Source organism: Sabethes cyaneus, chromosome 3 (assembly GCF_943734655.1).
Source record: "Sabethes cyaneus chromosome 3, idSabCyanKW18_F2, whole genome shotgun sequence".
Taxonomy (NCBI): Eukaryota; Metazoa; Arthropoda; class Insecta; order Diptera; family Culicidae; genus Sabethes; species Sabethes cyaneus.
The window spans coordinates 70,683,938-70,709,000 of record NC_071355.1 but is presented as its reverse complement, the minus strand read 5'-3'; the positions used below and the strand labels follow the sequence as shown (position 1 = coordinate 70,709,000).

Genomic DNA, 25,063 nt, shown 5'->3' with positions numbered 1-25,063 from the left:
GCTGAGGAATGCTAACAAGCGAGAGAGAGAGTTCTCTCTAAGGAAAATTGCTTGCGAAAAATTATCGAAATATACCGACGAACACGGAACCAGTTGAAACCACGATCCTGATCTAATATAAACTAATCTCATACTAACGCGTCTAATTCTTGAACGCAGCATGTACCGCAGAGAGACCTCTAAGCAATCGGGAGGAACCATAAATAATTTCTAATTCCACTCAACTCCTTGAAATCAAAGAAAGGAAAAAAGAAAGCGTGAACCTCCCGTACCAAACGCTTCCCATATAAATAATGATTATTATTATTATATTATTTACAGTCGTTGGGAGTATCTTTGCTAATAAAGGTTAAGTGATACTCCGGAACCCCCTCCCAGTTGGCTTCGAGGTATGACGGTGGCCTAATAAGCCAGTCGTCGTATGTTCGAATCCCGGCTGGGAGAGGCTGTTAGAGTTTATAATAGGATCGTAGCAACTGGCCCTGCAATTGTCCTGAACTCTAACTGCTGGCTGCGAAGTCTGTCGTATAAAAACAGAAGGTCAAGTTTCGATAACGGAATGTAGCACCTAGGCTTTGCTTTGCTTTGATACTCCGGATATACTATTGGCATTTAGACCAGAAGCCTGGCTGCAGTTGGCCAAAGATATAGCCAAGGATATTTCGCTTTCTAAAATTAGATTAGACTACCAAAAATATTAGTTTAGTTAAGGTAGTAAAAACAGTAAGCCGAAACGTAGTTTAAAGAAATTATAAATTTGAATTTTCACCGAGAAACATCAACCTGAAAGCCACAACAAAAATATTAGTTTGAATAATATAACACTTGAAAATAAAGTCTTGTGGTTCAATGATTACTTAAAATTACAATTTAAAGATCAAGAACTGAGAGCTATACGACTTCGTATCTCCTAGCTTGGCTACTCAATTCTACAAATTGGAGTATTTCCAGGTATGGTCACGTGGAGGCGCCAGCTAGAGGCTTTGAATGGCTAGAGCTATGTTGGACGTTTTTTCCTATGTTCCCATCCCATTCACGAACCAGTTGACCACGAGCCTGAGGAGTAAAAAGCGCCAAAAGGAGGACAGAGATCGTGAAGAATTAGAACAACTACTTCGAGCTAATGGCATGCTCAAGTTTTCCCGGTAGATCAACCAATCTCGTAAGGGCTTCACACCGAAACCTAATATGTATAGGGACGACGGAGGTACTCTAATCACAAACAAGCGCGAGGTGGTCGACGGGTGGATGCAGTTCTTCGAGAACACCTCAATGGCGGAGTTTCAAAAGGAGGCGAAACTGAAGTTTACCTAGGAGTGCCCATGGAAGATAGTAATGTCTCAGCACCATCTCCAAGAAGTTGAACGAGAAATAGGGTTACTGAAGGCCAACAAAGCCGCTAGTAAGGACCGCCTACCGGCAGAGCATTATAAACATGACCGAGAAACGCTAATAGCGGTCCAAGATTTGAAAGAAGGAATAACTACCGGAGGATGGATGGAAGGAGTGGTTTGTTCCATCTACAAAAAAGAAAATCGGGTCGACTGCTGCAACTATCGAGGCATAACGCTGGTAATCGCCGTCTGCAAGGTGCTCTTCCAGATCCTGTTACGCCGATTCCGTTTGTCCCCGATAGCACAGGGTTTCAAAGGGAATTATCAGGCAGGCTTCATGCGGAGTCCCGGTACAACGGACCAAATTTTCACCATCCGTCAGATCTTACAGAAGTGTCGGGAGTACAACGTGCCCACCCATCACATCTTCATTGATTTCAAAGCAACATGTGATACAGTCGATCGAGATCAGCTACGGCACATGGTTTGCTGGATAAACTGACGCGACTGATCAGAGCTACATTGAATCGAGTGATGTGTTTCATGTGCATCTCGGCGGGACATTCTGGAGTTCCTTTAAGACGTGACAAGGTGATGGTTTATCCTGCATGCTGTTCAACGTCGCTCTTGTGGGGGTGATCCGATGATCCAGCATCGAAACGAGAGGCACGATTTTCACCCAGGGTAGCCAGCTTCTAGGCTTTGCCGATGACTTTGATATTATATCCAGGAACTTTGCAACGGCGGAGGCAAACTACACCAGGCTGAAAGCGGAGTCTAGGAAGATTGGGCTAAAAATAAATGCGTCGAAGATCAAATACATTAAAGATAGGGGCTCAAAAAAAACCCAACGCATGCCTCCCACGGACGGTTACCGTTGACGGCGACGAGCTAGAAGTGGCAGATGCAATCGTGTATTTGGGATCGCCGATGACCGCAGACAACAACACTAACTAGGAGATCCAGCGGCACATGCTAGCGGGAAATCGGGTCTACTTTGCTCTTCGCGAAATGTTACGACCAAGAAGATACGCCGCCGTACGAAGCTGACAATTAACAAAATCCTTATCAGACCGACAGTTTTATATGAATTTGAAGCTGTAACGCTGCTCACTGAGGACATACGCGCCCTTGCCGAGAACGAGCGGAAGGTGCTGCAGGAGCGATATTTGGTGGAGTACAAACTAAAAACGGAGAATGGCGGAGGCGTATGAATCAAGCAGCTACAGGCACTGCTTGGAGAGATTCTCATCGTACATCTCACAAAAGTCGGACACGCCGTAAGGATGCCTTGACAACAGTGCGACGAAAACAGTTCTGTCCAACAAACCCACTGGTACCAGGAACCGAGGGGCTCAACGTGTAAGATGACTCGACCAGGTCGAAAGTATTTTGCGACTTCTGAGACGACTGCTTGAAACAGCACGAGCCAACCCGGTTTTATGCTGCTGACGATGACGACGCGGACGAGTCAAACCATTTTGCTAATTGAGCTGGAAATGCTTTTAAATCAAAACAAAAATCAGATAAGCCTTAGGTGTTACTTACTTACTTACTTACTTTGGTGGCTTGCCGTCCTAAGACAAAGCCTGTTGAACAAAATTTCTCCATGTAACTCGGTTGAGGGCTACCGCTCTCCAATTCCTCGGACACCGAGTACTCTCCGCCAGATCTCGCTCCACCTGGTCTAACCATCTTGCTCGCTGCGCTCCTGGTCGTCTTGTTCCTACCGGATTTGAGGCGAACACCATCTTTGCAGGGTAGTTGTCCGGCATTCTTGCAACATGCCCTGCCCATCGCATCCGTCCAGCTTTAGCCACCTTCTGGATACTGGGTTCGCCATAGAGCTGTGCGAGTTCATGGTTCATCCTCCGCCTCCATACTCCGTTCTCCTGTACGCCGCCGAAGATCGTTCTTAGCACTCGTCGTTCGAAAACTCCGAGCACTCGCAGGTCCTCCTCGAGCATTGTCCATGTTTCATGCCCGTAGAGAACAACCGGTCTAATAAGCGTCTTGTACAGGGTGCACTTTGTACGGGGACTTAGTCTGCTCGACCGCAATTGCTTGTGGAGCCCATAGTAAGCACGACTTCCGCTGATAATACGCCTCCGAATCTCACGGCTGGTATCATTGTCCGCCGTTACCAGTGAGCCAAGGTAGACAAATTCATCGACTACCTCAAACTCATCGCCGTCGATCAATATACTACTGCCCAAGCGGTGTCGTTCGGCCTCGGTTCCGCTGGCCAGCATGTACTTTGTTTTAGACGTATTTACCTTTAACCCAATCTTTTCTGCTTCGCGCTTTAGTCTGGTGTACTGTTCAGCCACCGCCACAGATGTTCTGCCGATAATATCCATGTCATCGGCAAAGCAGACGAATTGACTAGATTTGTTGAATATCGTGCCCCGCGTGTTGATATCCGCTCGGTTCATAACACCTTGTAGCGCTATGTTGAACAGCAGGCATGAAAGACCATCACCTTGACGAAGCCCTCTGTGTGATTCGAATGAACTTGACAATCCACCCGAAATCCGAACACAGCACTGTGTACCATCCATCGTAGATTTAATCAGTTTGATGAGCTTCCTGGGGAAGCTGTTCTCGTCCATGATTTTCCATAGCTCTTTCCGGTCGATGGTATCATATGCGGCTTTGAAATCAACGAATAAATGATGCGTGGGAACTCTGTATTCACGGCCCTTTTGAAGGATTTGCCGTAGTGTAAATATTTGATCCGTTGTAGACCGACCTTCGACGAAGCCGGCTTGATAAGTTCCCACAAATCTATTCGCAATTGGTGATAGACGGCGGAAAATGATTTGGGACAGCACTTTATAAGCGGCATTGAGAACGGTGATCGCTCGATAGTGCTCACAGTCCAACTTGTCGCCCTTTTGATAGATCGGGCAGATAACCCCATCTTTTTTCACTCCTCCGGTAACTGTTCCGTACCCCAAATTCTAACAATTAGTCGGTGTAGACAAACGGCCAGCTTTTCTGGTCCCATTTTAATAAGCTCCGCTCCGATGCCATCTTTTCCAGCTGACTTGTTGTTCTTTAGCTGCATGATGGCCTCCTTAACTTCGCCTATCGTTGGGCCAGCCCCTCTTCCCCGTTTGCTGCACCGTCGAAATCGCTTTCCCCGCCGCCATGGTTTTCCGCCTGGGCGCCATTCAGGTGTTAGGTTAGCCTTAGGTGTACGAATGTTATAGAATGTCAGTAAAAAAATCTGACGTATGAAATTTCCTACGTTTGGTCATAGTGGGTTAAACAGTTAGTATTTCTACATGGAATAGGTCATGTCAGTTCAAAGAAAGGGTTATCTTATCGCTTAAGCTGGTAATTAATTATTGAAAAAATAAAATAAAAACCTGATTTAATCCACCTAGTGGTGAAAGGAACCTTTGTTATACGGTCTTACTTGCTATTTGAGATAGAAATCGACACGTTTGGTTTACATGAAATTTTTGGAAATTGAATAAGTTTACAAAATTTGAACCAAATAGAAGCACTTATAAATTTTGATAGTTCCTTTTCTCATGAAATTGCTGTGTAAATTGTTACTAATGAGGGTAAGTGCAAGTAAAAGTAAGTTGTAAGATGAAATATTATTCTTTAACATATACATTGCGTAGTAAAGGTCTAGTTTATAGGTTTTTGAACTATGCATAATTTCCTGTATTGCCATTCTATTTGATTCACAACAATAAAGTTTTCTCGAATAAATTTCATCAATTTGTATTAACCTGCGGTTACTCACGTTGTTGTATTTTGTACACCACGTGTAGGTTTTTGAATGCCATATTGTTATATAGTTACAAATCGTATATTACGTATATACTAACGTATATTCTTCAATAAACTTGTTATGAGCAAAATGTCAGAATTATTCAATGCATTATTACTTTAAATTGTTAGGAAAATAGATTAGCATAAGCCGACATCACAGAAACGAAGCAAGTAGCATGTGGGGTGTACCGCAATTGGCCCCAACTGGAATTTTCTTTCGTTTCTTCATATGGAAAAATGGTGTCTGTGTGCAGCAAAACTACCAGCAAATGTACACCCTTAAAAAAAAGCGCCGAAGTCGGCTAAATTTTGTCGAGATTTGGACAGCCGAGCGTTCGGTAAAATTTTTATGATGCCAAACGTTAGTAAAGATCCGTAAACGTCGATTTGCAAAACGAAACGAAACGAAATTTTTACCGAACGCTCGGCTGTCCAAATCTCGGCAAAATTTAGCTGACTTCGGCGCTTTTTTTTAAGTGTGTAAAATGTTTAAAATGTATCCGTCTGTTGGTAGTCGAGTAATTCGGGGTCAAAATCAGGGTATTTTTTATAATCAAAGTTTTACAGTTCGTAAACAAGGAAACATAGAGGTATACTATGTAGAGCAAAGTTGTGTATTTTTATTATTTATGCAACTTTGTAATACATGAAAAAGTCATACAACAATTACAAAAAGAGCTAAAATAGAAAAACTGATTTTTCAAATTCATATACAATAAATAAGATGTCTTCGTTGAAGAGATAGAAGGTTACTGTCTTCAGCAAAATTTGTTGTAATAATATGCTCTAAAACTTTGCAGAACACATCAATGTGTTATATTGAAACTGAAGTAAAATATTTTTTTTATTTCACTTTTAGGGGGATTAATCAATATTCAAATTCTACCAGACGATAGAGCTTTCAATTTCAAGAAACTCTTCCAAAGGTTCGATAAACTTAAAACCAAGTTTTCCTAGTCAAAACTCTAGTGCGCACGTTTTCTTTGGTTTTGGGCTATTGTGCGCGCGAGTAACTGTGTTATAAAAGTTGGCGCGAGTGTTCGAGGGTTAATATCTTTTGACCGGTAAAACCAATTCTTATGAAATTTTGCATATATATTCGTAGTGTGAGAACCTCTCGTTTGATAATAAAATAATTGAAATTAGGTTATTTTTCTTGGTTAAAATCATTATAAATTATTGATAATTTTGGTGTGGTGTATTGAATTACTCATAACTTTCAAATTAAACATCCAATCAAAAAACCATTCAATAGTGATCCATCCGGCTATATTACCTGTCAAATGAAACTAATAGCACGTAAATCGGTTTGGCCATCTCTGAGAAACAGGCGATCATTTGAACCTTGTCAAAACTGGTTTTTTAAGGCTAACTTTTAAACCACTTGTTTGTTTTCAATAAAAATTGGCGTGAAGTTTAGCAATAGTAAGAGCTTTTATTCGGTACTAAGATCGATGAAATCGGTTATGTGATTCCGGAGAAAATCGTGTCACGTAATTTTCACATTTTTGCTTATAACTTTTAAACCAAAAGTCGGACCACGAAACAATTTAATAGTGATATACTAGGTAATAATACCTTTCAAAAAAAAGTTATAGCAGACGAATCGGTCCAGCCATCTCCGAGAAATAGGCGATTGAAAATTGAAGCGCACACACATACACACATACACACACACACACACACACACAGACATTGCTCATTCGTCGAACTTGATCGATTGGTATATGTGACACGGCCCTCCGGGCCTTGGATCAACTTCGTGTTTTTCGACCAATTCCTAAACCTTTGTTATATTGTATAACAAAGGTAAAAACATGTTGTTGTTATTTCTTGATCCAAAGCTTCAGGCTTGGTCTGCTCTTTTTGCTTCGTTTTTGATCTTTTTATAGCATTGGCGTAAAATAGCAATGGGCTGTCCTACACTCAGTGCACAGATCTTGCTTATTTCATTGTAACCAATCAGCCAAGCAAAATTCGAAAATGTTATGTAACGGGCATTTATAGAGTCAATTATTATCCATACAATTGCTGAACTAAGTATTGCTCAACCTTAAGTTCACACTGAGTGGTTCGCAGAGAGCGCTGTATAGTTGATATGTGTATACTTGATACAACTCGTGGTTAATGCTTCTGCACCACATTCCGTTTACTGTTTTGTTTTGCCTTTCTACTATATAAATATATAGTATAAAGGTATAGAAATCACTTGGAAAACCGGAAATGGAAAGAAGGTCCTGCGGGTCGAATGTTATATACCATTCGACTCAGTTTCGAAAACTGAGCATTTTCTGTATGTGTGTGTGTGTGTGTGTGTGTGTGTGTGTGTGTGTGTGTGTGTGTGTGTGTGTGTGTGTGTGTGTGTGTGTGTGTGTGTGTGTGTGTGTGTGTATGTAACGCTTTTAATCTCACTCACTTTTCTCGGAGGTGGCTGGACCGATTTTAATGTTCTTAGTGTCAAATGAAAGGTCTAGGTGTCCCATTGTTCGCTATTGAATTTCATACTGATCGGACTTTTAGTTCAAAAGTTATGTATAAAAATACGAAAAATATGGGACTTCATTATCTCATAGATCCCTTAACCGATTTGAACAAAATTGATTGCATATGAAAGAGGAGCCTTACAAACCCTTAACTTCCAAATTTCATGATGATTGGACTTGTAGTTTGAAAGTTACATAAAGAAATGTGAAAAAATAGTATTCAAAACATATTTTTGTAACATTTAAGAATTAATTCAATGAAAAACATCACACATTTTATTATTATTTGAAAATTACTGCTGAGATCTATCAAACGAAACCGAGTTATTTAAAATCGGACGGTTCATTCAAAAGTTATTCAAACTTTAACACTTAAGCACCGTATATTAAACCGTTAAAACGTGTGAAATCAAAACGTATCAATCAAATGTTGATTGTATTCAATGTGTGCGATGTATGTATGTATGTATGTGTGTATGTATGTATGTATGTATGTATGTATGTATGTATGTATGTATGTATGTATGTATGTATGTATGTATGTATGTATGTATGTATGTATGTATGTGTATGTGATGACAATTTGCAATGAAAAGTCAGAAGTTTTTGAAGCCTCTTATTGGAATACGAACTCTGAAATAAAAGAAAAGAAAAAAACTTTTACCGACTAAATTCCACTATTTAATATTTATTCGCGACAGATACGTATACGCTTTGAAATAAGACACTGATGAAGCCTGCACGTCGTAGGCGAACTACGTATCTGTCGCAAATAAATATTAAATAGCGGGATTCAATTGCGAAGTTTTTTCTTTTCTTTGATTTTAGATTTCAATTGTCATTTTCTTCACTTGTTGTTACTCACAATTGTACACGAAAAGCAAAAAGCGAAGAAAAGCAGTTAATTTTAGTGGTGTATAGGATCAAAATACTAGTGAGTTGATTTTTCCAAATAAATTTATACAAATTTCAAACAAATTTTGCGCATCAATATATGCTCTTTTCAATCCATAGATACTAGAGCTTAGAAATGTTATATGAAAAATAGGAAGTAAACGTTGCACGGTAGTAACTTTGTAAGATTTGTTTTCGTTAGTGACATTTTAAAGGACAGATGTCTTATGTCATGAATCATGTTTTAATAAATAAATCAAAAATGACAAGCACTGGAAATCATATCGATCATATTTCTCATTATCAAGCATGTTTATGGCGCAGTTTTTGCACTATTTTTCGAACTCATCTTGTTTTCCTAACCCTCTAATTGTAAAATCGATGCGATCAAGCTAATGATTATCTTTTCATGAAAGTACATTCAAAAGAAGGTCAAGTTTTGATTTTCATGCAAAAATAATTATCTGAAGGAGCGCCAGCTAAGAAAAAGTTCAATTTCTCTTTTTCATATCTAATGCTCTATTCAGTTATTTTTTCTAATTCAGATATATTGCAAAATTGAAGCCAAGCAAACTAATAGTAAAATTTTGAGATTAATCATTTTGTTGTAGATATCCTTTTTCTTCAAAAGCGAAGTATAATAATAATTTTTCTGAACTCTTGTTTTTCAAAGATGCTAATTTTTGAACGCATGGTATTAATATCAAAATATAAAAAAAAAATCTACCCTTTGGGCTAAAACCACTCAAAAAAAATATCAAAAAATCTGCTATAAAAACAAATCTCATATTGTCAGTTCAATACAAGTTTCGTATGTGGCTCTGAAACCCGAAAGTTAAGGCCGACCGATTATAAAACTAAATAAGGTGTTCATCAAATAATATAAATTTACGCACCCAAGGAAAGAAAATATAATTATTCTTCGCAATACGTTGTGAATTTTACTGGCAAATAAGGATTTTGAGGAATACGGAACGGATATTTAAAAATATAGTCAAGTTAATTATAGATGTTCCTGAGAAATTAAATAATTATTATTGTGGCAGTAGAAAGGCTAGGTCACGCCGCTAGGTGGATTAATTCGGTTTTTTTTTTTACTAAAGGCCTTTTCCACTGCACAGCGGAATCAACGTTTGATTCGGATGATATAGACGTCATCCAAGTAAAGGATTTCCTGATGATATACCCGTTCCTTTCACATTTGCTGTTCGTATTGCACCTTACAAGGCAAAGTTGAATAGCATCTTATAGAATACATCTCCTAGCTTCAGTCCATCCAAGCCGTTGGGATTTCACCCGCTTTTCTGGTATCAGCGTCGCACGAACCAGCGTAATTATTTTCGGCGGGAAACCATGTTTTAGCATTGATTATCTGCCACAGCTCATTTCGTTTGACTGAAACGTACACCGCCTTAAAGTACACAAACAGATGATGAGTCTGCAAGTTGTACTCCCGATACTTGGCAATAATAAGATATTTTTTTCCATATTCTTTTTTCTCTCCATGTTTTATTGGCATTCCTCAACAAACCATTCTCCTGGTGCCCTGGATGGCCGTGACCTGACTCCTCGGGAGAAGGCCATGCCTCATCACGTATTCACGCGTAGTCCTTGGCAGTAATTGTGGGTGGTTGTCTACCTGCCCAATTATCATCCCAAAAAATGGGTTTGACATATCCGGTTTACGATTGTTAGTTCTCTTGTAAACACGAATTCTTGTCTAATTCCAAGTCAAATTTTAAAACCGATTTCCAGTACAGTTTGAAATATAGCTTTAAGCCTAAATTTGTTCAACCTAATCGGCAGGTAATTTTGTGAGTGAGAAGTAGTAATAGATTTGTCATTCTCCGACTATTCGATTTTTCAAGCCAAAACACTCTTTTGAAAGGCTGGATGCCCCACCTTTTGTTTACGTTTGGGCACACGCTAGTGGTCCTGCATTGTATCGTTTTGGATAGTCAATTTTCGATGAAACAAAACCAGTTACATACAGCAACACAGAACAATGCCGAATGCAGAGTGTGACTATCAGCAGTGGCAGGGGGTCCGTTCCTGTTGGCAATTCTCAATTTTAATGACGAATTATAGCTTGTTTCTTTTTGAGTCCAAAATTATCCTAAAGGTTCACTTAAAAAGCAAGTACGAAAAACAAAATTCTAATAATTTGTCTATTTTCTCGCCGGTTTACAGATTCTCAACATATCAGCCAACCCGCTGCCGTTCTACCGCCAACGGCAAGGAATGACAATCGAAATGGCCGGTCTCACAACATCGGAGATCTGCGAAAACACAAAACTAGCCCGCGAGATGGCCGTCATGGGGAACTACGACTCGGCCGGTATCTACTACGAGGGAGTACTGCAGATGCTGCACAAACTGCTGGTCGGCATATCGGAGCCAATCCGACGTGGAAAGTGGACTCTGGTTGGTATCCCGCCTATACGATTCCCTTCCCGAATCATCAACAACCCATTTCTTTTTAGATCCAGCAGGAAATCAACAAGGAGTACAACCAGATGAAGCTGATCCAGAAAACGCTTTCGGAGATCACGATGGATTTGCAGAATGCACCGCTGCAGGCACGGATTCGCACGAAACTGCACGAGACGGCGAGTAAGGATCCGAGCATTTGGTTACGTTCAGAGCAGGACCTCTACAACCAGCAGCGAGATCCGGACATTTTTGAACCGCTACCACCAGAGCAAAACACTGGCGGCGGACGGTCGATCGCTTCCCGCAATCAGAACCGTAACAGCACGATACTGAATCGCAAAGCGGAAGCCAACAGGAAGAATGCCGTTACGAAATCGGCCAATTCAACGACTATTGCCGGCAGGAGGACAATCGGTTCGAACGTAAGGGCATCTACTGCCAACACCAACGGGAAGACTGGAACACTGCCAAGGAACAAAGGGAAAAATGCTGGAAACTCGGCCGGTGACGGTGGAGGAGATGGTGGTAAAGCGGAAAAGGGCGACAAGGAAAAGAACGATGACGTTGATGATCAGGATAATCAGGATCAGGAACCGGAACGTAAGTTCGAACCGGCCAGCCATGCTGATGTAGATCTAGTCGATATGCTGGAACGTGACATTCTGCAAAAGAATCCAAACATCCACTGGGATGATATTGCCGATTTGCATGAGGCAAAACGGTTGCTGGAAGAAGCCGTTGTCTTACCCATGTGGATGCCAGACTATTTCAAGGGCATTCGTAGGCCGTGGAAGGGCGTCCTGATGGTAGGGCCACCTGGAACTGGTAAAACCATGCTAGCAAAAGCAGTGGCAACAGAATGTGGCACTACCTTCTTCAACGTTTCGTCGTCTACGTTGACATCCAAGTACCGCGGTGAATCGGAAAAGCTCGTACGACTTCTTTTCGAGATGGCACGCTTCTACGCTCCGAGCACCATCTTTATAGATGAAATAGACTCTCTCTGTTCCAGGCGCGGATCAGAATCGGAACACGAAGCCTCTCGCCGCGTTAAGTCCGAGCTGCTAGTACAAATGGACGGTGTCAGCAATGACGAGGCCACCAAGATTGTCATGGTCCTGGCGGCCACCAATTTCCCCTGGGACATCGACGAAGCGCTTCGACGTCGGTTAGAGAAGCGTATTTACATCCCACTGCCGAACAAGGACGGTAGGGAAGCTCTGCTAAAGATCAATCTCCGGGAGGTCAAAGTGGATGAAGTGGTTGATCTCAATCTGATAGCCGCCCGGCTTGACGGTTATTCCGGAGCGGACATTACCAACGTTTGTCGTGATGCCAGCATGATGTCGATGCGAAGGAAAATTGCCGGCCTCAGACCGGAGCAGATACGACAGCTGGCCAAGGAGGAACTGGACCTGCCCGTTTCCACGCAGGATTTTAGCGAAGCGATTGCGAAGTGCAACAAGAGCGTCTCCCGGGATGATCTTATGAAGTACCAGCAATGGATGAAGGAGTTTGGTTCGTCGTGATCAGTTGGAAGCGAGTGGAAGAGAGGAAACGTGCAATATTCGCTAAGGTCCACTTCATCTCGTTCCCTGCCCTGCCATCAGTCAACTAGATTTTTTTTTCGGTTTTAAACGTTCATTATATGCATTTTTACATGCTTATTTTAGGAAGCGTTCGATTTTAATCTCATCTACAGTTTTTTCGTAATTGTGAAATTTATAGAATTTCCATTGTATTATTTGTTGTTTCGTCATCGAATCATCTGTCGCCCTATTTTTTCGCTCAACTTATGCATGGAGGCGTTCATTTATTTTGTACTGATTTATTCTATATTTTGCTTGATTTTATTAGGCGATGGCTAGCCAATCAGGCCAAATCATAGTCCGTTGCCGCCTATTAATTGGAAGGATAGATACATAAGTGAGAAATAAGCTTTAATCGTGTATTTTGGCTGATACGTCACAAAACTGTTTAGTGTAGGTTCTTAAAAAAATAATCGTATGTCATAAGAAACCGATAAAGCGTCTTTGATAAGAATAATTTTAATAAATTTTTTAGAAAAATAGTTTCCTACCTTATTTGTTTAACGAAATAAAACCATTACTAAGGATAGATATTCTATAGAGTTAGTTGACATATAGGTACTAAGCTACATATGTAGGTAAGCTGGCTCAACTTACAAGGAAAACTAGCTGCGTGAAGCTTGAAATCCTGGGGCTGAGTGAGATCCGTTGCGTTGGCCGGATACTGGCGAACACAACATGATGTCTGGGCAAATCTTGCTTCACTCTGGCATACGGGGTGAAAATGCTACTCGAGAAAGAAGAGTTGGATTCCTGATGTCCCCAGTGGCAGATACGGTCCTAATAAAGTGGGAACCGATAAACCAAAGCTGCCGGTCTGCTGCTGCAGGAGAAAAATAGTTTCTACAGCCAGCTAAAACTGTATGGTTAAAAAAATCCCCAAGAGGAACATTCAAATCATCGCGAAGATCGGCTCAAACAACGCGGATCTTGAACGCGTCATGGGACTCCATGGTCTAGGAGAGTTATGTGCGAAAACGGGGACCTATTTACGGAATTATGTGGTAACAAAAACAAATCATTGGTGGACCGCTCTCTACTCATAAATCAGCACATAAGATCACGCGGGCTTCTCGCGACGGCCGAACAGAAAATCAAATTGACCAGATATGCATCAGCCGAAAGTGGAGAAGGATCCTTCTTGATATACGCAACAAGTGCAGCATCCGACCACCGATGTCACGAGTCTAATTTTCTTGATAGTTCGTTGTCGTTGTATTTTGTATTTAGGCAGGTTGCACTATTAGGGCTACGCTCCCAAGTCTAGTGATGGAGCTGTTATCAGGGATAGTTCGATCACTTTGAGTTAATTTTGATTCATTTGGTGATACCGTCTCAGCCGAGCCAAACATGACAAAGTTATATATGGGATTTGTAGAACTAGTTCTTATCTACAATTTTGCTGAACAAAGTTTTGCTGTATCTTTTGTAGTTACAGTGCTACAATACTAGTAACTCATCAGTGACTAAATGAACGCTCATTTAGTCACTAATAAGATACTAGCATCATAGCTCCGTAATTACAAAAGATACAGCAAAACTTTATTCAGCAAAATTATAGATAATAACTTGCTCTACAAACGTCCCATATATAACTTTGTCATATTTGGATTCGCTGAGACGGTGCTGTCAAATGACAATTAGGTGTTTAAGACAATTAGGGTATGTTGCTACATCGTCGTAATTGCCTATTCCCGTCCTATCCAACACAAATTATTAAAAATATCAGCATTTTATGACACACAATGCAAAACTAGTTATTCCCTAATATTTTAGTTAGTTGTCTATCATACGCGATCAATCGAAGTGAGCTGAGATCTATTTAAATGCTTTTTTTTTTCATTAAAGAAGTCCTACCAGCCAAATTTACTAAGTTTTTCCGTGCGACCAAGAAGACAATGTCGACTAATCGTTTTAATTTCCGTCATTCATAAATGAAAATAACTTACGCAAGGCATTGTCGTAATTATACAGCCAGGAAAACTTGCCTGACCTGCAGAAATTTTGTAGAATAACATTTGTCATGCCGTCCTACACAAATACATGCGCGTTAGCTTCGTAAACATTGTTGTGATTTTTAGTTCAGACGATGAAAAATTTTGTTGGACGGATTTTAAAACGGTACGACGAATTTTAGAAATAAAGTCAGTTGCGTAATTTCAATAATATGCTTTAATAGTCGCTTTTCAGTGATTTCAAAGTTCACGGATCGGAAGGTAAGTGTGTTTGAGTCAAATCAGCACAAGAACTTTTGGAGTATTCATTAAATCCGTCCAACAAATGATGAAAATTAGAATGGCGGGAATTACGACGGGAATTAGAAAAAAACCCTACTTAGGTAGCTTACCTTTTGTCTGATATTGCTAATTCTTTTGAGAACCAGTGATTTAAATTAAAGATTTTGAGTTTCACGATGCTAAAAGCTAAGCAAGGCCTAGGTGCTACATTCCGTTATCGAAACTTGACCTTCTGTTTTTATATACGACAGACTTCGCAGTCAGCTGTTAGAGTGCAGGACAATTGCACGGCCAGTTGCTATGATCCTATTGACTCTAATAGCCTCTCCCAGTTAAGATTCGAACATACGACGACTGGCTTATTAGACCAGCGCCATACCTCGAAGCTTACAGGAGGCAGTATCACGATGCTACATATAATAATAACATGCTCAAGGAACCTTTCTCTGAAGCTTTTATTTCGAATAATTCATAAATAGCTGCTAAAAATTTAGAAAAATCTGCTCAAAAAATATCCTCGGTTTGAGATGGTGTGTCTCCAGGGGGTCGGACACTCAGCACATTGTGCCGCGGCGCTCCGGAGATATCAAGCGGCACACCTCCGGTACAATTTTACATATGAAAACTGCCCGTTGTCATTTGTCAAAATCATCTCGCACGGTTGCCAGATCTATCAAATTATAACGATTTTAACAAATCTTGCATCAGTTCGGCACTTTCGGTACAGCATCGGTACTAGTTCCCAGGTAACCAATAAGCATTAGTAGGGTAACCAACGCATTTTGGACCCCCTCAACAGCTGTACATAATTTGGACACTTACAGCAAAATCAAATGGAAGTGTCCAAATTATGTACAGCTGCGGAAGGGGTCCAAAATAGGTTGGTTACCGTATTTAAGCAGTAAAGCAATCGTTTATTAATATCACTGGCGTTTTATACTGTAGGTTGCTGTTTATTAGCCTTTTGCCTGCATAACTGTTGTAAATTGGCATCCACAATTCTATTTAAATTCTTCTTGTCGGTAACTAGCTGCAAATAAGCATTGTCAGCACTATAAGAGGGCCAGCAGTAAAGTAGCCACATATTTTGCCAAAATAGCATTTAGGTAGCAATTAAGGCAACTTAAATGTTTATTGGCTTGCATTTAAATTGCATTGGAAATGCTTATTGGTTACTTGGGTTCGACTCGTTTCAAGTCGCCTAACATAAAAACGGCTGTTCCGAGTGACTTGCGTGTCTCTATCTTTAACAGGCTCTCTACCCAAGTAACCATAAGCATTAATCTAAAACCGTATATTGAAAATAATTCCGCATCCCTAGTGCCAAACTTTTGTATATTAGCAATCTTAATGCTTATAAAACCTATAATAACATTGTTGATGCATAGAAGCATTAACGTAAATCAGCATTAAAGAAAGCAATATATGCGCATATAACGTAACAATATAATGCATTTAGTCATTTGCATTAAAATGAGCCGTAAGTGTTGATAAACGGCTTGTACTTGACTTCTTATTTTGCTATTCTACGGCCACTATTCGTGTCCTCTTTCACCCAACGAAAGCCGTCTTTTTCTACCCTATTGGTAATGCAGGACAAGTAACTATGATATGAGAGGGAATATCACCAAGATTTAAATACGACTAATTTCAACTCACTCTATCACATCCGCTATAGGCGAATTCGAGCAAAACTAAGAGCAACCGTTCGCTACCTGGTTGTCATTATTGGAACTACAAAAAAAGTGCAATTCCCAAAATGCTTGCTGGCACCTATATGGAACTCGACTTTAAATGTAATATTTCATTGAATTACCAACAGTGGGAATAATGAAAATGGTTAATAAAGGTAAGAAAAAGCATTACCTTTCATTTGATATATAATGTTTCTGTTTCGGAAGAATATTCGAGCTTCGCAAGTGTATTTATGTTTACGAACTGATAGGTTATATGTTTGGTTCTTTGCGCAGATGATCCTTATCACGAAAATAAATCCGTTAGCATTTGAAAACACATTGGAAAACACTGAAGACTGAAAATAATTGGTGATTCTCTATCCAGGATATGTAAACTTTACAGCTGACTCTATGTACTTTTGTTTCATGCGGTACAAAATCAAACATTAACATTTTTCTGCCATAAAGTTAATTAATTCGAATATTTTTACTTACCTTAACGTAAATAAATAAATTTCTTCCAATATTTCGCTATCTAAAATCCTGACAATTGAAAGGGTTAATCGAAAACTGCATATTATTTCAGCTTTTTTCAAAAATGTATGGAGTTTGACAGCGATTTTACTTTTTATCACTTTTTTTATGCAGCGCCTCTAAGCGGGCGATAGCTTGTCAAAAACGCCTATGGTTCAGATAGCAAAGGTGCAAGGAAACGAATGAGGTTGCATGACTAACTCCCGGTTCGAATCCTGTCTAGGTAACATTATCCAGCATTTCAAAAAATGGTTCTGTTTTTATCCTGCTCCGCTTGAGATGCAGCAAAAAAAATCGCTTGCTTTTTTAGTTTTTTAAATCCCGACCGAATCTATTTTTATTTTCCATATCAAGCAAACGATATGCCGTCGATACCTTTTCGATACGTCGATAATGTAGACAAAATGACATTTCGATTAAGCCTCAAACAAACACTGATAATGTTTATTTGATACTTATGGCGTAGCATTTTAATAACCCGCTATTTCGCCTTTTTAGCATTATGTGAGTTCTACAGAAGTATATAAAGAAAAATATGCTTTTAATCATAGTTCTGTATGCTTATATAATGTTGTCCAAGGACTAGTGTTAAGTGCTTACTGGTTACTTGGGTAGTCGCTACTCTTTTGAAAGCTCTCTAATCGGTGTTTTGACAAGTCTCCTGTTCGATTAGACTAGAGTGACTTAGAGTGACTATATACAGAGTGGCGCCAAGTCATCCCGAATGTATGCAATGCGGTTTTTCCAAGGTTTTTCTTTCTCTTTCCTGCATGCACGTTGGATAAGGTCGTCTGCTCGATTGGAATGACACTGACAGATAATTATCATTCCAATTTTGACATTGTCGCCACTCTGTATATAGTCACTCTATAACCATCGAACTGATGTCAAAACCTTGGTCAAAACTAACCATGCTCCCGAGCAGGGTTATTTTCGAAAAACCATCGAACTGTCAAATTTTAACCAAAAAGTAAAAATTTCGCGAAATGGTTCACAGCCAGTACCAGTTGTAGGGAAAGCAAATAGTATTTAATTTTTGAATTATGCGTGGAATTATGTATTTAGAAACTATTTTTATATTATTCTTTGCGTCGATAACAACTCTACGTAAGCATTAGAATTTAAATAGAAATCAACCAAGATTCATGGTTTTTTCCCACGAAATTTTGGCAACTTTTCTCACCTACAAAATGTGTGACTGGACAAGTGTGTTCAAAATCCAACTTTCAATGCAAAAGCAATACATTAAATTTTATCATTCTGTCATGGTAATATTTTGTTAACAAAAAAAAATATAATTATAGGAATGCAGTAAATATTTAACGACATATCTGGCTTTAAGCCTAGTATCGACTTGAAAAGAAATGGGTAAAAAGATAGGCCAAGAAATATTGTACCTTGCAGCAATTTTACGAGTCCCACGCAAATACGTTTTTTAATGATAATTATCCTGTACTTACTAAATACACTGAAACTATGCTTGTCAAGCAAGGAGGGGTGCAGTGGGGAGGCAATAACGAAAAACTGATGGTTCAAATTGCTAAATTGCAAACATGTGTGATAAACGCAGAAAATAACCACGCTAATAATTTTCGCGTGGGACTCTAAATTGGTGGAAACTCCGCAATACTAAAGAAAAGATTTTCCGTTTGCGATTTCTTTAGCAGTATGCACCCCACAAGAAATATTATTTCACATTCAGATGGCGCAGTTTTACATGCAAGTGAATTGAAACGTCACTTTTCCGAACGGAAAAATTTTCGGCGCATTATTACCACAAGAAAAAAATGACAGATATTTGCTTGCCTTGGAGCTGTCAAAATTTCTTCGGTAAATAGCTTGGTAAATAGCAGGATTTCTTCTTGAGTTGTTTTCTTTTCAGCTAGATACTAAACTTTAGTTTTCGAAAAAAACTACTCTGCAAAACAATCAACTCTATGCAAAAGAGTTGATTCTGCGACCTTTTTAAAACTAAAGCCAGTTATGGACAATTCTATTTCATAACAAAAGAAACAAAATCATGAATAAATTGTAATTTGTGGTGCTTATACAATATACACACCATAAATTGCAAGGTTCACAATAAAAGCTGTTGTATTGCCCTTTGCATTGAAAGTTGGATTTTGAGCACACTTGTTCAGTCACACATTTTGTAGGTGAGAAAAGTTGCCAAAATTTCGTGGTAAAAACCCATGAATCTTGGTTGATTCCTATTTGAATTCTAATGCTTACGTAGAGTTGTTATCGACGCTACGAATAATATAAAAATAGTTTCTAAATACATAATTCCGCGCATAATTCATAATTTTAACAAATATGCAGCATATATGAAATAAATGAAAAATTAAATACTATTTGCTTTTCCTACAACTGGTACTGGCGCCACTGCTAAATCAAATGTCAGCTCAGATGGGAGAGTTGTAATGATGGGAAATGCCGATCAAAATCTATAACGATTATTGATAAAGTTTTCTTATCGCTAATAATTAATAACGATAATATGACAGTATAAGCAAAAATACGTAAGAAATAGAACAAAAATGTTAAAATAATAACAAGCCAAGAAGAAGATTTCACTTTAAACCCTCCAATTTTCGATACTCTTCCGTGACGATAAAGTTTGATGGTATTATCGATATAAGATTACTAGCGATATTATCAGTAGCACACTTTTCATCACAGTTTTGAAGGTTGCACTTTATAATTGTGCAGTCCAATTGAGTGTGAAGAGCGCAATAATAAACACATGTTTCCTTTTGCAAAATTTAATACATATTTAAAGCAGATTTTACACATTATAGATTTATCTTAAGTCGTCATTATTACAAAAATGTATAGATTTGCAAACAAATGTACGCATCCGGCAGCCCTTCCACCCCGTGGTTCACCGGATTTTCTTCACAGGTTAAACATCTTTTTTTGCACTCAGTGGGCTGTTTTCGCCCCAGTGGTTTGACAAACCTTCACGCGCAGACGGTACGCCATCTTGCTTTCGAACATGTTATTTCGAAAATGCGACCTCAATCTCGAAAATGCGTTCGCCGTCACCAACACACGCAGTCCTTTTGAAGCCGCGTGTATCTACAGTGTCTAAATTGCAGCAGTGTACGTGCCTTTCCCCGTGTACAAGTTCGCTACTTGCCGAAAAATAAAGAGATCGCGCTAGTCGTCGTCGCCGCCGCCGTCGTCTTCGTGTTTGATGAACGCGCATTGAGTAAAAGGGCAACACTCGGATATCGGTGTCTTTCGGTTCGAAAAACTGGTGAAAAATTGTGAAAAACTATCGAAAAGTGGTGCAAAGTGACGGCCAGAATCCGTTGGAAGTAGCTGGTGCAAAAAGTGACCCCGGAAAAGGTGCGTTTTGGGGGCTGGGAAGTGTTCGATTTCTCGGCTGCCGCAGTCGAGTCAATCGGAATCGAGTCGAGGCTGCCTTTCTCTGGCGCTGGTGTAGTTATTTTCTTTTTGCTTAGCTCCGTCCGTCCGTGTACGTGTGTGTGCGTGGGGTTCGCGCTCTGGTTCTCTGGTAACTGCTGCTGCTGGCTGCTGGTCCGTCTCCGGTCTCCGGTCGCTTTCGGAACGGAACGGCAAGAAACCTGTGCAGGATGTGCTGCGGTTCGAGAACCGTGGTAAGGAAATGACCTGCCTGCTTTGTCCGGCTCGGCCCGCCGGATGCCGTGGCCGGTTAGCAAGATAGGCAGCTTTAGCGCAGAAAGATGGGCTGCAATTGAAATCGGAGATTTACTAATTGTACCTGGCCATGGCAGGTTGGCATTGGTACCGGCAGGATTTTTAAGTGGATTTTAGTTTGACAGCCAGTATTTGATTCTGGAAGTAGCACCGGTAAGCGGTAAGCGATGCTGTGTGTTGAGTCGGTGTGTGGGTGTGGTGAAGATCTTCCCGTGGTCGATGGTGGCAATTTCGGAAGAATGATTTTGATTTACAACCTTCCGGTTAATTTTAATGTTGAATGTTGAACCGTTACGATTTTTCTAAGTTACGTTTTTGCTCCATATGCAAAGATTCTTGAAATAGAAAATTGAGTGTAGGTACTATACTGTAAAACTTATTAACGATGAATAATGTTTGCTTATTCAGAGTTGTCTAAAAACTACTAACTTTAAACGATACTTTAATGTGAAGTTCAAATTCTACCTCTTGAAATTTTTTTGTTCGTATCTAAACTCTCTAATTATGACTCTAAACAGATGTCAATCCATCGTGAGTCATAGACATTTAAGTATAAGTTCATTGTCATCAGTAGGAAAATATGATAAAAATATTTCCTTACAGCTTTCTTGCAATTTACCTGCCTATTCCATAGTTTTGAAACGATCGTCATTGTGACGTTACTTTCTTTTCCTTGTTGGGCTTCTAGTGGATGATGTGTCTATCTGTCCAATTGGGAAAATTTTGTACATTATATAAGATAGGAAATTTCCAAATTGCACCACAAGATTCGACCGGATCTATGCGAAGATGAAACCAGTAACTTAACAGCTTGATATCGGTTTAGAGCAAGAAAGTGTTTTCATTTTTACAGGTTTTGACAGCTTTTATATTTTCAATTTTTGACAGTTTATATAAGCGCTAGTGATGGCTTAACGATCGTAGCAGCCTTTACTTGAAAAACTTAACGCATGTTGCGTCGTTATTCAAATGTTGCATTCACGACTTGAATATATTTTGTTGGTCAAATAAAGTGTCGGCAAGCAAGCAAAACCAAAGTGCCTCAATTCTTCCAAAGGTGTATTTTTATCGTGAGAGTTTCAAAGCAACATTTTGAGGAACTACAAGAAAATTAGCGTGTAAGTACATAGCAAGTTTTGGGATTTAAAATACAGCTCTATCAGCTAATCAGGTCGCGAAAATTTGGCTATTTCCGTAGCTTGCTTCTAGTTAGATCATCAATGTAGAAGTCTTTTAGAGGTTAGGATTACTGCGTTGTTGCGAAACTACATCCTCTGTCGATCAGATTCTTGATCGGAACAAAATGAATGCATTTTTACGAAAAAGCCTTCCTATTTACTTACCACTTATTCACATTCGTCAATTTTCTTGCAAATAGTTGATGATAAAGCATCATTTATTGTGACAGGTTGATTTAATGTATAATTGCCTTTCAAATAAAATGAACAACGAATTAAAATTATGACAGTTAAAATATCAACTAAAGCAACATATTAAACGCCCAAAACCTGGTTTCGGATCAGACAGTCGCTAATTATTCGTTACTTTAAAAATTGCTGCATCACGTCGCACGCATGCATATTCTGTCAACCCCTTTTTCATCTAAAGACATTAATTAGTTTTGAGTAATTTTTTTCAGTATTTGAATACAATCGGGCAAATGATAGGGTTGGTCGCTCATTTCTCATAACTGTTCACTTTCAGGACATCAAATTAGACTAGGTTTATCGCGATCCTAAGAAATCTTGCTGGAATGAGGAGACTTATTACTTTTTCTGGCGCACTTCGTTAACGCAAATATCAAATTGGTCTAAGTTTATAGCGGTCTTAAGACGTTTATTAGGACGAGAGGACTTTATTGCCTTTTCTGGCGTACTTTCCAAGCACAGATATTAAATTAGCACGGATCTGAACGTCGTTATGAATCTTCGGCCTGTTCGAATGAGCTCTTTCACTTTTTTGTTTATAAAAATAAAGGGAAATGTAACGAGAACCATTAAATGCAAGTGTAAAAACTGGAATGAGTGTAAATTTAAGTACGATTGTGTACAATCCTACTGCTTGTGGTATGGAAACATCATTATCGCTGCGGCAAATCAGCACTACTTGTTCCGATCAATCACGGAGCGTGGATTTTTAGTTGGACAATACCTAACATTTTTCAATTTAAAAGTTTGTTACGGAAACATGTAATCTATTGTATTATAATGAATTTTTAGAAAAATTTCCAATGGATTGATACCAATATTTCTAGAATCTATTGAAGGATGACTAAGTTATAAGCGAGCAAACCATAACAACTTTTTGTTACAGGTTCCCTTTTCGTTGTTCTAAAAAAGTGCCCCCAAACTCTAACATAAAGATAAAAATTAGAACAGTAGAATACAAGATACAGTAAAAACAGTAAAATTTATTCTCAGAAGAGATAACTATGGCATCAAGCTTATTGTAGTCCACCAAAATTGAATGCCTATATGAACTCAGTTAACGCAATAGCTTCGATGGCATCTGCAGTGGACGAGATCATCGTTATGGGTGCTTGCAACCTACTGCTCTCCATCTGTTAAGGACGTTCTACATTACCCAGCCTTGCTGGCAACGGATAGTAGTTGCAAAGAATTGACTGGTCACTCCTTGACGTAGGTGGCATAGATGAAGCAGTGCATCTGTTCATCCAAACTGTGAATTCGCTGTTTTGCGCATATGTTCCCAAACCTAAACCGAAGCGTAAACCTCCATGGTCGAACCACCGTCTCCGCGTCCTCAAGCGCAAAAGAGCAGCTGCATTGAAGAGTTATTCCCGCTCTCGAAATATAAACACCAAGCTAGTTTTCACTACCGCAAGCTCCTGGTACAGAAACTACAACCGTCAACTATACTTGATTTACGTTAACCGAAAGCAACACGAGTTGAAATGGAACCCCAAAAAGTTTTGGTCGTTTGTAAACGAGAAACGCAAGGAGAATGGTCTTCCTGCTAAAATGTTTCTTGGTGAACAATCTTCAAACAGACTTGAAGATACCTGCGGCTTATTTGCTTAACAGTTCTCGAGTGTTTTCAGCGATAGTGATGTATCAGCTAAAGAGATTGATGAGGCTATTAAGCTTGTTCCAGAGAACCTCTGCAATATCAACAACGATAATTTCTCCGTGAACGATGTCATGAACGCTTTAGATAAATTGAAGTCGTCTGCAAATCCCGGGCCGAATGGTATTCCCGCTCTCGTATTAAAAAAATGTGCAGGCACACTCGTGCATTCACTCCGCAAAATATTCAATCGATCTCTAGGCGAGGAAACGTTCCCAGCAATTTGGAAAAAGTCTTTCGTTTTTCCTGTGTATAAAACAGGAAGCAAAAGTGATGTTGCAAATTACCGTGGAATCACTTCACTATGTGCAGGACCTAAGTGCTTGAATTACTCATTAGTGAGGCAGCGTAACATTACATGCTATATTTCACCTGATCAGCATGGGTTCTATCCTGGTCGCTCCACCAATACAAACTTGGTCGAATTCACTAGATTCTGTATCCAGCATTTCGAAAACGGAGCCCAGGTGGATACTGTCTACACCGATATTAAAGCTGCGTTTGATCGCGTCAACCATCGTCTACTTTTAGCGAAGTTGAAACGTCTAGGAGCCTCCGTTTCATTCACGCGTTGGCTAGCATCGTTTCTCTCCAACCGCTTTCTATCGGTAAAACTGGGAAACTTCAGATCGCAGGAGTTCCTGATAAGCTGTGGCGTGCCGCAAGGTAGCAATTTGGGACCACTGTTATTTTCGCTTTTCTTCAATGACGTCCGCTTAGCGCTACCGCTCGGATGTCGGATTATGTTTGCTGACGATTTGAAAATCTTCGTGGTACGATCGAAGGAGGACTGCAAGCGACTTCAGCAGTTGGTTGATTTGTGTTTTGAATGGTGTTCGTGCAACAGACTTACTATCAGCGTAGCAAAGTGTATAGTGATTACGTTTACCATAAAAAAAAATCACCTTTGGACTACTGCTACACTATTAATTGCCAGCCAATTCAGCGAGAAACAGTGGTGAAGGCCCTTGGAGTTTTGTTGGACGCCGAACTGACTTTCCAGTGCCACTGTAACCACATTGTCGCAAAAGCGAACAAAAACCTGGGATTCATTATGCGGACTGGAAAGGATTTCCATGCCCCTTACTGCTTAAGATCTCTCTGCTACTCGTTAGTGCGGTCTACCCTTGAAACTGCTGCACTCGTTTGGAGCCCTTATATTACAGCGTGGTGGTCCATGAGGATTAAAGCTGTGCAAAGAAGGTTCATCAGGTCAGCATTGCGGTTCCTTCCGTGGACGAACCCGCTTGAACTCCCATCGTATGAAAGTCGTTGTAGACTATTAAGTATGAATACCTTGTAGAGAAGAAGAGACTG

At 39.7% G+C, this 25,063-nt stretch overlaps 2 protein-coding genes across 8 annotated transcripts in view; both read left to right on the top strand.

The window, feature by feature from the left end:
* LOC128741386 (katanin p60 ATPase-containing subunit A-like 1) overlaps positions 1-12,960 on the top strand; it is a 66,983-nt gene extending 54,023 nt beyond the window's left edge. The window contains exons 3-4 of the mRNA XM_053837175.1: positions 10,694-10,927; positions 10,987-12,960. Coding sequence (XP_053693150.1) covers positions 10,745-10,927; positions 10,987-12,465 — 1,662 coding nt within the window. The 5' untranslated portion in view covers positions 10,694-10,744 and the 3' untranslated portion in view covers positions 12,466-12,960. The remainder of the gene's footprint in view (positions 1-10,693; positions 10,928-10,986) is intronic.
* Positions 12,961-20,197: 7,237 nt separating this feature from the next.
* LOC128744311 (trithorax group protein osa) overlaps positions 20,198-25,063 on the top strand; it is a 392,421-nt gene continuing 387,555 nt past the window's right edge. For all 7 annotated transcript variants that reach the window (XM_053841198.1, XM_053841197.1, XM_053841194.1 and 4 more), the window contains exon 1: positions 20,198-20,326. The gene's annotated coding sequence lies outside the window, so the exon portion shown is untranslated. The remainder of the gene's footprint in view (positions 20,327-25,063) is intronic.